At 37.2% G+C, this 12451-nt stretch overlaps 1 protein-coding gene across 1 annotated transcript; it reads left to right on the top strand.

Moving 5' to 3' along the window:
• The first annotated feature begins 6515 nt into the window (after positions 1 to 6515).
• Positions 6516 to 9791, top strand: LOC133988586 (zinc finger protein 664-like). Its single transcript, XM_062428081.1, has 2 exons — positions 6516 to 6739; positions 8743 to 9791. The coding sequence occupies exons 1-2, from the start codon at positions 6577 to 6579 to the stop codon at positions 9690 to 9692; spliced, it is 1113 nt and encodes a 370-aa protein (XP_062284065.1). The 5' UTR covers positions 6516 to 6576; the 3' UTR covers positions 9693 to 9791.
• The last annotated feature ends 2660 nt before the right edge of the window (positions 9792 to 12451 follow it).

Raw genomic sequence — 12451 nt, 5'->3', positions numbered from 1 at the left:
TTAATATAATAATGCTCACTGTCATTAATAGTTCTCCATGAGCTAGTATTGGGACACAGCTCAGGGAATGAATGCATACTCACAAGTGCCAAGATCAAGAAAGCTTCTTCTCCTCTACACTTGGCTCCTGTTCTCCTGCAGAGAATTACAGGCAGGCACTATCTATCATTCTGATATCTTCCTCACACTGAGCTATTTCAACTCCTGCTTAAGACATTTACCCAAATCATGGAAAACTTCAAACACCGTGCCCATTCCTTAAAAGCCTGGAGTTTCAGAACTGAACAGTTTTAGGTTCATTGCACTTACCTCCATATTATGTAAATGTATGGAGAGACTTCTAAGCAGACATATACATATCTTATGTAGATGTAGCTACAGAAAATAATGAACATGACGATGTATGTACGATGAACTCTTAAGATGTAAAGCTGTCAGAATTATTAACAACCCTTTTCACACACTGTACAGTACTTTTTTCCCCCACAGGGAGACATTACAGATTACTGAAGGATAAGAGAAATATCGAAGAAATCCTTGATGTCTGTGTATGCCGAGACAATGTATTGTCGTACATATGTTTTTTATGTTTTCATGTTATGTCTTATGGTGAACATAAGGTTATGCTGTAGAAACAAATTCAAAGGCAGAGCAATGAGTCAGTGCCGTCTTATCTCCAACTTCTGTTAGATGGAGTCCTGTCAAATTACCCTATCAGACAGTTGCAAAACCTGTAGCCACTACTATTACAAAGATGTTCTTATATCAAATTCAAGGAATTCAGTTCTGTGAGAAACCAGTAAATTAGTATAATCTGAGCTTGTATTACAATGATTGACATTATCTGACAGCTAAAAAAAATAAAATATTTTGAGAAACCAAACTTGGTATTTATAACCCTGAAATTGGTCTTTTTTCCCAGCAATATCAACATTTCCTGGATGACATTTACAGTTGATAATGCAGGCTGGATCGTCAGGCTTTATTAACAGAGGAAGTGTTAATTGTTCAGATTCCCTCAGTTGACATCAGGTTCATAATGGGGTATAGGAAATGTGTATTAATAATTTACATTATTGAGAATTAACATCAATATCCTTTTGGGAAATTTTGGGACATCCATAACATTAATTAAGAGCCTCAACACAACAACAACAACTTTTGGTCACTCCAGCCTCATCACGTGTATCACTCTGCACAGAGGACAAAGGAAGAGGAAAATGTTTATCAGAGGTGAGAAAATATTGATGTAATAAACTGAGAGCACAGATGTATACTCTCCCTGAGTATCCCCCTCACACTATTTCAAACAATGAATCGTTTTTTATTGTCCTATTCTCCAGCTGCCAGTAAGTTTTTCTATTACTTGATTAAAACTATGAACAATGAAAACTACTTTCTTGATTAAAAGGCAGCCAGGAAACAAAGTATGCTGAGGCTTAGATTAAGTTTATTTTGTATTTCCTTTACTTCATTTACAGAAAAACAGATGTGGTGCCAGTTACATAAAGAGCTGTGAAGGGCAACAAAAACAAATCTTCAAGTCAAATATCAATATTATCTGTATCAATCTCTCTGACTGCATATGTTTTGTATCTTACACAAAGTTTTGTATTGTTGGTTTGGAGAGTAACTAGAGAGTAACTGTTACTGTAAATATAGTTTTTAAACTACAATTTTCAATGCATTTCCAGCTATTTACTATGTCAAGAATTAACTTTAATACAACATTTTTTTAAAGCATCGGCACTCACGTCACATGACTCGAGTAATTGATTGTTTTCATTTCTGGCTTGTCTTGACAAAATGAAGACAACTTAACTGATCTATATGTTTTGGACTTTCTTGTAGTTGCCCCTTGTCTACACTGAATCAAAGAAAATCGAAACATTTTCCTTGTGAGCTAAATGGGCAAAGTCATGTTTTTGTTCCCTGGAGTTAAAGATGTAACTGTAAAATGCGTTGTTGATAACAACAGAGTGCTTAATGAGCCACATATGACTGTTCATATTAAAAAGCTTGATCATTAATATGTAGAAAGGTCAAACAAGTCAGGTATTCAGGTGCTTTTGTTGAGTTATGTGCTGCTAATGAGTCTAAACCAATTACCTCTCTGTCTTTGTCTCTATCCTACTTATGTGTGTTTTTCTGTCTCTCTTTTCTCTCATTTTCTAAATTTGGTGCTGACCTTTGTAAGAAGTGGGGGGGAGGGGACACACCCGAGTGCCTGAAACACCCGATTGTATTGGTTGTGATCCTCGTCCCTCTCACGACTGTAGCTCCTTGGTGAAGTAGCACAGCCAGTGTGTGGCAGTCTCATCCTGTAATCCCTTTGTGCCGCTGCTCCCACAGTTTGACAAAAGTTTCAGCAGCAGTGACCTGACAGCTCTGCACCAAAAAATCATAACAGATTATAAATGCACAACAGGTGTTACCTAAATGTCAATATATTTTATTTTCATGCTGTGACTACTGTAAACCAAGTTGGAATAAAAGCATATTTGATCTCTTTTGGCCATAATATTGTCATTTGCCTTCTCCAAAATATCATTTTTTGGAGCAGTTATCTGTTAGATTAAGAGACCAAAAAAAGTCTGCAGAGTTTAATCATTGGGGTTTCTATGATTTTGATTTCAATTAAATGATCTTTTATTTTAGCTGTTTCGGGCTTGCAGTTTAACTTAAAAACCATCATCAGGAGCAGCTAGAGGTGTGAATAGCTGGTGAATACCAGCTGATTGCTCAGTTGCATCAATCAGGCTGATGAAATCACAGGGCTAAATTCTCCAGACCCACGTCCTTTACTACTCTTTCACAGTTTCGCACAAACAGGAATTTATGCCAGATGTGGCAACAATCAAACTTTGTGCTACTCTATGCAAAATATACAAAAAACATGTTTACATTATTATTTTGAGATCCTCCTGAAGCCATCTCACCTACATCTGTACTTATGTTTAATAATTGATATGCTCTTCCATTTCCTCTGTGCATGGCATTGTGAGAATATAGTGTCCATGACCACACTGAAAACTCAAGTGAAATTGAACGAACATAATTTTCACTTGTCAACGTGACTGCACTATATACTCAAACTGTTAAAAATGTGCATGCAGTCTGAAATTGGGACACAGTGCTGTGTTTTAGACAGACAGCCAAATAACAACCTGATCAAAATGCAGCCACTGAGTACAGACTGCAGTGTATATGTTGTACTTTTCAAGTTGGGGATTTTCCATACATGTCTTTACAACAATATAATCACTGCATTGCAGCTGTTTGGCAAAAGTTTTGTACTTTTGCAGAAGAACGTTAGCGTAGCAGAACCACATTCAGAAGTGTGGTTGTCTCAACTTCCATTGAGACTTAATAACGAAGGAGGAGAGGGAACACTGATATTAGTTGAACTCCTGAAAATTAAATAGACTGCCAGTTCAATACTGCTTCAAGTGCCATAAAACACTGAGAATAACATATTATGTGACAGACTGCTTTCTTTCTCATCTTCACAGTAATACATTCAACTGCAAGACATGCATGAGCATTACTTAAAGCTGAAACTGCAGGGAGATAAAGAGGCCATGCAAACACATTTTCTCTAGTAAGTGTAGCTTATACTATCACATCATGCTGTTGTAAAAGAGCAATGTGGCATTTTCTAAAATTGAGAGTAATTATTTCAGCAGAACTTTCATTTAGTATGAAGCAGTAAAAAACCTAAAGGTATCTGCCCCCAATCTATAATCACTTCCCCATAACTTACAATTACTAGATAAAAGGCAATGATGATGTAACACTACTATCTTCTGTATCTTCAGACACATTTTTACCTGCCTACCTAAATGCGTATCATACGCAGCGTTTGTGCAAAATGTGTGTAAAAACACAGCACACGGTGTGTCAAGATGTGTGTGTCTCTTTATACACACCAGACAATTCACAGAAGTGTCACCTGTAAGCATATCCTGTCACAATGCAGTGGAATAGGTGGACCCAAATACAGGAAGCAGGAGGAACTGAAGAATAACTCTTTATTAGATTCAGTCATGCACACAAGGAAAAACTGAACATATGACCGAACTAGACTGAACTGAAAGCAGGAACTTAAATACAGACAGAACTAATGAGGGAATGGGGATGAGGTGAGGAGACGGGCAAGGACCTGATTGGCTGGGGAAAACTCCAGGAACAGGGCAGGACTAATGAGGCTGAACACAGGGCAGGTGAGGAGGGAAAAGCAGGCTGTCGAAAACAAGAAAGAAAGAACACAAAAGGCAATAACTGATCTGGGCTAAGGACAAATAACAAACAGAACTTCATCCATGAGTTAAATTAAGTAACCCTCTTTGTATATAAACCGTCATTCATCAAAGTGTCTCAAAATTACATGAATATAACATAAACGAGAGCATAGGTCACCTGAGCAAGAACAGCAAACACACTTCAATATTACATTGTCAGTTTTGGGACTTTTACCTTAAAGACGTGAACCACACATAAATTGCTGTTGGCATAAACATGAGCCAATACGTCTGTCAAGTGGAGAAGCCTTCATATTAAGATTGCATGTAACAATATGAATTGGACTATTGCTCAGAGTAACATAACTAGTTTTTCAGTTCACTTTTGCACGTTTCTTTGAGGGTCCTTGTGTAGCAAGCAACAGTATCTCAAGTGTTCTGTAATATAATCTGTAAACTCTCTTATCCGTCCGTCTCCCTCTCAGCCCAGTTTGAACAAACAAAGAAAAAAGTCTGAGAGCATCTGGAAGAATGATGAAGAATGGAGCCAGACTGTGACATATGCACTTCAAAAACCTTATTTTGCTCTCCTTGCACAGAGCAGGTGAGAAACTCTGTATGCAAAAATATGTTTTACTTTGAGAGTAGACGTGTGGGGTCTGTGCAGAATGAGCTGGCATGAATCTGTCATGCTGGCATGTAAAGTTTACATGATCTCTGCTCTTCTCTCTCTGTGTGTGTGTGTGTGTGTGTGTGTGTGGGCCCCCCACTGGTATGTTATTGTCTGACTGACTTTAATCCTCACGTCTGAACTAACAATACCATCAATGGTATTTCTGCTGTTTTTCAAAAGTCTGACTGGGACAAGGGGGACCACGCAAATAGAAATAATAATAAAAAATTAGTGAAAATAAAGTATACATTAAGTAAAATCAAAAAATTAAATATGATGGTCTCTGATAATAAAACAAACAAAGGTAATAATCAAAATAGCATAAAATGTAAGGTAAATGATTACACTTAAAGTTGATATACCAGGATGTTTGACCCAGCTTTGAGTGCTGAAGATGAGAGCATTGTTGAAGCAGGTTAATAAACATTCATCCCTCCACTGGAAACTTGAGTGGAAAAAATGTAGATTTGGCACAATAAAAAACATGTATCCCATTGACTGAAAGTGCCAGTTAGCCTGTCCTACCTTGTTTTACATCATCTATCATGATAAATCTGATAGAGTATCAACACTTTCTGGCTGCGGCTCTAACTGAAGCAAAGAGGCCATCACTCATAAAGTTAGTTACATTTTAAAGTGTCAAATGAAAGTGCAGCAGTAATATAAAAGTTGGCTCTAAAGTATTGTCAGATTTATTACGCCCAACACCCCTTTTTCTTACCCTGGATATCTGCTGTCATCTCCTGGTCAGCTGCAGCAAATGCGAACTGCAAATCAATGTAGGTAGGTAGGTAGGTCATAGGTAGGTCACTTAAATGATTCCTCTCATCTATTGGATTGCTCCTGTGGTGAACGCTGTGGTATGCTGTGGTATATGGCATTGGTTCTTGCTGTGTATCTGTCTCTATAAAAATATGATATAAATAAATGCTTTAGTGTTTTCTTTCATAGCCAGTAGATGGCAGCAAAGCTTCATCATGCAGAGGGACTCGGTCCATTGTGCGCATCAGTTTGTGTTTCAGATTGTGTTGCCATGTCCGTTCATTATAAGAAGCTTTACTGTTTCATGAAGTGATTCAGCAGGTTCAACAGATTATGTTTGACGCATGCTTGAAAAGTTGTCATTGCTTTATTTGGGCATATGTCCGACTACTAAAAAGAACACAGAGCCACACATAGAAAACTGTCAATCTTCCTGGATAGTTCCACTCACATGCTGTGTTTCTATCCTTAGTGATAAGAAAAATGACCCCATGCACCACGTATTTCATTGTATTTACCGGTACATTAAATGTACCTTTCTACTCCATGCCCTAACATATTTACTTCATCCATGCAATTTTACTTGAGAAATAAAAACATAACATAACATAATAAAACACTGTATCCGGGGTGTAGCTACATTATAAATACATGGGGTACAGTCCTACCATTGGTCATAGCTAAATGTGACTCACCTGGCTCACGTTAATAACATTTTCATTATTGGCAAATAGTCCCATATCATTTCACAAAGAGAGCGGGTGAGTCTTTTTATGGTCTGAATTTACGGCTGACTTGCTGGCTCCTCTTGCGACATCTGGCAACCCAGCGAGCAGCCGGCCCTGCTGTGAGCCCGTCAGTATCAGGATCGGTACTGGAGGTGTGCTTTCAACCGCGGAAATGTTCAAGATTGAACAACTTAAAACGCTGGTCAATGAGCGACTGCAAGCCGCTGCTGAGGAAATCTTCAGCCTCTTTGAAAAAACTATTAAAGACTATGAGGAGGAAGTTTTCCGCTCAAAGCAGCAGACGGAGCAGCACGGACCGCTGGTTGGGAGGAGAGGTAACAACACAACACAGTCAGGTCAACTTCAACCACAAAGAGCTGAGGAGATAAACTCTTCCTGGCTGTCACTATAGTGTGTGTCATGATGTCCGCAGCCTTCAGTCATCTGGTCCACTCCCTCAACTCACAGTCCGCTACAGGGGAGATAATAACGCCATTTTGCATCCCTGAAGGTATCAGGAAAGGGGATGCAAAATGGCTGTCTCAAAAAAATTGAGCCACATACTGTAACAGTTTTCATGTTATTAGAAACTGCTGAATATATTGCATGGCAAATACTTTGATTTTATATGTGTATAGTGTGTTGAATGAATGAAAATGGCTATGCCTACACATTTAATAATGCTGATAGCAGGAGGTTCAAAGCTTTTCCATATTTCTTTCCTCTCTGCTACTCTCATGTGGATCAGTCAGGTCAGAGAGAACAAAGGGATTAATGGAGTGAAAGAGGACAGGGAAGCAAAAGTCATGACTCGTGTGGAACAACTATCATCAGATAGACAGATACTTAAAATATCTCTCTTTCCTTGGTTGGAGTCTAAGTCCACGATATGCTTCACACTAAGTGATATTTTTGTGTTTAGTTTTTAGGACATTTTACAGAAAGGTTGGTGCACTTTAGTACAATTTATTAGAAAAAATAAAAAAAGTGTTTAGGTGGTTTGGTTGTGCCCACTCAGATTTTTTAAAACTACACACAGAAAACAGACTTGACTACAGTATGTGCTGCTGCGAATGCATCTATTTTCTTTAAATATTAACAGTTGAACCAAAATATAATCAATGTACACTTACCAACTGAACCAACTTGACACTTTTTCTGCAAAATGTCATTAAAAATTATTATTGAATTTAAATTACTTTTCCAGGAAATAGTTATAAGGGACCTGTAAAATAAAATATTACCAAATAGGACAGGTATATCATATTCTCGTTCTAATAGTAAACAGTGGGAAATGTAGTGGGTACACACCATGTCACATATGTAAGGTTGTGACGTTCTTTTTCAGTTTTTGTGAATGATTTTTGTTCAAGTCACTATCACAGTTAGGATTGCATTGATCCATCATTGTCAGTCCCGATACCTGGGCTTTGGTTATCGGCTGATACCAAGTACCCATCCAATACCAGTGTTTAATTGATAAGCTGTATGTCTCACTGCGTGGCAGAGACTGGTATCATTCTTCATGTGTAAGGCAAAATCAGGCTTGACCATACATTGCTTTCCTATCTTTGTAAAACAAAATGTAACAAGTAAATACATAGATATGAATTAACCAAATTTGTATTTATTAAAAATAATGGTATCCAGTACCAGATTGGTCCATTGGCATTGATACCCATTCCAGCTATTTGAGTTAGTATTGAACCAATATCTAATATCAATATCGGTGCATCACAGTTTAGTTAAACCCTCACCATGATAAATTATTTGTGTAGAGGTAATGTCAAGCTAACTTGGGTGCGGCTGCTCTCCTCCGCCTCACTGCCAGGGCAGCATAAGAAAAAGGCGGCAGATGAAAAGATGTGGGAGTTTTTGAACTTGGGATGTTAACAGAGATCCTCAACGTGTGTATAAACACTTGTGATGCTCTGAGAGCCTCAGAAGAGATGAATGAACATGAAACATTGGATTCATGTGGACACACGAAAACACAGACTTTTTAAAATCACCATTATCTTTTACTTCCTCCACTTTATCAAAACATAAGGAGCCCCAAAACTGACATCAAACCATGGAAGCCCATACCAGGTTTTATGCATATGTGTATGCCCAGAATAGCATTACAAAGAAACACTCACAATAGACCCTTTCATATCACAAATAGGCAGCTATGCAAACCTAAATGTCATTGCACCTGTTATGTTGTGCAAATGAAGACCATCCTTAGTTCTTCTATATTGCATGTTTTACCTGTTAATAATAACACACCTTTTCAAAATGTGTATTTGATTAAATGAATGCCTACATTTCTTATCTTCTGTGTAATACTGTCCAGCCCCCTTGCAGCTCTCTGTCCAGGAGGAGGACGCTCCCTCTGAGCAGCAGCCCTGTGTGAACAAGTCTGACCTGTGTGATGATGACCAGGAGCCCCCACACATCAAAGAAGAACAGGAGGAACTGTGGACCACTCAGGCATGTGAAATGCTGAAAGAGGCTGATACCAAAGACTCAATGTTCAATATTATTTATGTTCAGAGAAGTGACAAAGATGGAAGACTGTCCCCATGTGAAAGCCGCAGCGTTGAAAATAAAGAGGGAGGCGATTTACCCAACGGCTCATCCGAACATCTCAAAGCAGAACCTGATAAAGAACCAATCGGTGACTGCCAGATGAGTGAAGATGTTGATAGCGATGATGAATGTGGGGACAGTGGAGGACATCGCTCAGGAGTAAACAGCCTTAAACCAGAGGGAGCAGGTGAGACGGTAGACAGACCGTACACCTGCAACGTCTGCAGCAAGAATTTCAGGATTAAATCCATTCTGACTCGCCACATGAAGACACACACAGGAGAGAAACCCTACAGCTGCAGCGTTTGTGGTAAAAGTTTCATTCAGCGCTCCTATCTGCAAACGCACATGAACTCCCATTCTGGACAGAAACCGTACATTTGCAGTTTCTGCGGCCGAGGATTCACGCAGGCTGGAAACATGAATGCCCACATGCGAATCCACACGGGAGAGAAACCTCACAGCTGTGCCGACTGTGGAAAAAGTTTTAGAGAGAAAGCAGATCTTATCAAGCACACCATAATTCATACTGGTGAGAAACCGTACAGTTGCCACGTTTGCAGTATGAAATTCAGCACTCAGTCTAATCTGACACGCCATGTGAAGACTCATTCAGGGGAGAGGCCGTACAGCTGCACTCTTTGTGGGAAAAGATTCATTCGGCGCTCACATTTAATCATTCATATGAAGACTCACACAGGGGAGAATCTCTAAACTGGACATCAGCATCACATAAATGCACGTATTAGTTTGTAAGAGTTAACAAGGACTCATGTTAAAGGAGTCGATGTGTAACGTAAAACCACTTTTAGTAAGGAAATAAATCTTGTACAAGCATTTTTTTCTGTCATTGTTGTACATTTTTTTACACTGTAGAGCTTACTTGTAATTACAGATTACAAGTTATAATTTATATGTTTCTCCAGGTGACATATTGGTTTATGTTAAATGTGTTGCTTCAATGAAGCAGTCATATCATTACACTCAAGAAATTAAGAAAGTGGGACATTTGACCTCCTCCAAGGTCACCTAGAGTCAAACCGATACATTGGTCAGCAGATATTATCGGCTGATATTGGCCTATCACAGATACATTGGTATCGGCGTACATGTAACCCGATATGTGCCAATTTTTTTTTTTTTTATTCTTTAAAGCTATATTGCCAGCACTTTATGTATATTTGATCCATTTTCTTAATTCTTGTTAAATCTATATTTTGATCTGTTTTTTGTTTATAGTGAGTTATTCAATTTAATTTTTTAGTGCACTGATGTCATTTTAAACATTAAGGTTTGTTATTGAACTTTAAAATATCATGGCCTCCATTGTATATCTTTGTCACAAGTGTTAACCACATTTGAGGGATCATTGCAAAAAATGACCTTTATGTATATATTATGTATCTATAAAGATTTACTCCCTAATCATAACTGATTTTACTTATTGTTCTCCAGTTTGTTATTAGTTGCCCTTTTATTGATATGTGACATGATCACATGATTTTACTATCATTTATGCAAAAGGATAACATTTTCTATTTCCCTTATTGTCCACAAAGCCAAACAGTGTCTTCCCCCATTTCTTGCATCTTTTAACAATTATAGAGGCCATCAGTAGTCCATAGAGGTGCTTGCAGGGAGAATAAAATTATTATTATGCTCGATTCCATTTCCCAAAGCCCAATATGCAAACTAAAATGTCTTGTTTTTACCCAACCAACAGTCCACAACCAAAATATATTTCGTTTACTATCATAAAGGACTAAAGAAACCAGAAAATATTCACTTTTAAGAACCTGGAACCCGACGGGTTTTGCGTGAAAGGGTGAACTAAAATAAGAATTTTATTTTTACAGTCTAACCGTCTGTGTTTATGATAAACTTCTTGAATGTTGAATTTTAAATCTGTTAATTTTTGTAACTTTAAGTGGATGTGTTAAATTGTTGTTTTTTAGTGAAACCTGAGGAAACATAATATATCTTTAAGTGAGCACCAGGTCTCATCGGCTATGACCTGATGTGTGTGATATTTCACAGGCTTTAGATAAAAACAGTTGACCATGAGAAAGGAGTGTTTAATTGTGTTTAATTGTTTAATGATCCCAGTTTACTAAAGCAAATGATCTCTAACGATCCAGGCTCCAAATTATTTTCTTATATGGCACCCTTTATAAAATAAAAAGGTTTTAAGTTATAATTACTTCTTAGGCTTAAGTAATAAGTTCAGATGTTAAAATATCGATTTTGGTCCAGCCCTTTTCTATAAATAAGTGGTCAGATATATCACCAATCAAAGGATTAATACATTAATTATTAATCATTAACAAACACCTAAGTCACATTTGTATGAAAGGATATTGTGGATATCATGCCTAAAAGATGAGCTGTTTGAGATTATTCAAATAATGTGGGCTTGAAGAAAGCACACTTTACAATCATTTGCTCCATTGTGGAGTAACATTTTCTGACATAGTTGAGACACTAAGATGCCAGAAAACACAAAAGCTATATTTAGCATAAAAGTGGTTCTGTTCGTCTTGGATGATACTGATTGTTTCTGGGGGGTTTTTTAAAGAAAAAATGTAGCATTTCATCATCATCACATAGCATTTAATCTGCACAGGCCACATCAGAGTGCGCAGAAAAACAACAAGGTACATCACTGCATCATTAGATTTTCTGACAAATACAAAAATTAATCAATATATAAATTAATTAATCAAACAATTACAAAAAACAATTTACTGAAAAAATACCCATAGTGATTTCACTGTTACCAGTTATTTCTCTGGTATGTTTATCACCAACAGAGGGCGACACGATAACTTAAAAATATGGTAGATGGTAACCCTGGATTTACCAAACATGATCTCTTTCTAACCCTCATTATGTGCCTAACCAGACCTTAACCACTGCATTGTCACCTAATAAAACCTAATTATTTTTTACAATGAAAAACAACGTGCACAATCCAAAGAATCATGTACACATTTTTTTGGTCATTTTTTTAAGTTGACAAAAACAGTTTACATGTAACGTATAAAACCATATACATTCTGGGTACATACAACAAATACAAAGAAAAGTAAATGTATATGTAAATAAAATGTACACATTACAACTATAAATGAGTGCTAGGGCGATGGGGATCTATATAAAGATGTTTAACATAGCACTGCAGTGTGTTACAGTTGTAATTGCTTTTGGTTTTAGGAAGGATTAAATTAAATGAATGTATTGTTTGATCTTATTGCTAAATGCAATAAAGCATGGTTTCCTTAACTGTAAATTTACATTTATGGATATGGAATTTGGCCATTATAATAATGATAAGATTCATCATGTTCAAATGAGAATTATTTTCCAGGAGACCAAACAATAAATTCTTCCAAATTAATTTAAAACTTTCATCCATTTTTTTCAACAATAAAATCACAAAGGTTTTGCCAGAATATCCTCTCAAATAAAGTGTG

This window comes from Scomber scombrus, chromosome 1, assembly GCF_963691925.1.
Source record: "Scomber scombrus chromosome 1, fScoSco1.1, whole genome shotgun sequence".
Taxonomy (NCBI): domain Eukaryota; kingdom Metazoa; phylum Chordata; class Actinopteri; order Scombriformes; family Scombridae; genus Scomber; species Scomber scombrus.
This window is presented reverse-complemented; position numbering and strand designations above follow the sequence as displayed.

Coding starts and splice junctions, on each gene's coding strand:
- LOC133988586 (XM_062428081.1), top strand. CDS start 6,577: ATGTTCAAGATTGAACAACTTAAAACGCTGGTCAATGAGCGACTGCAA. Junction 6,740..8,742: donor ACCGCTGGTTGGGAGGAGAG/GTAACAACACAA, acceptor AATACTGTCCAG/CCCCCTTGCAGCTCTCTGTC.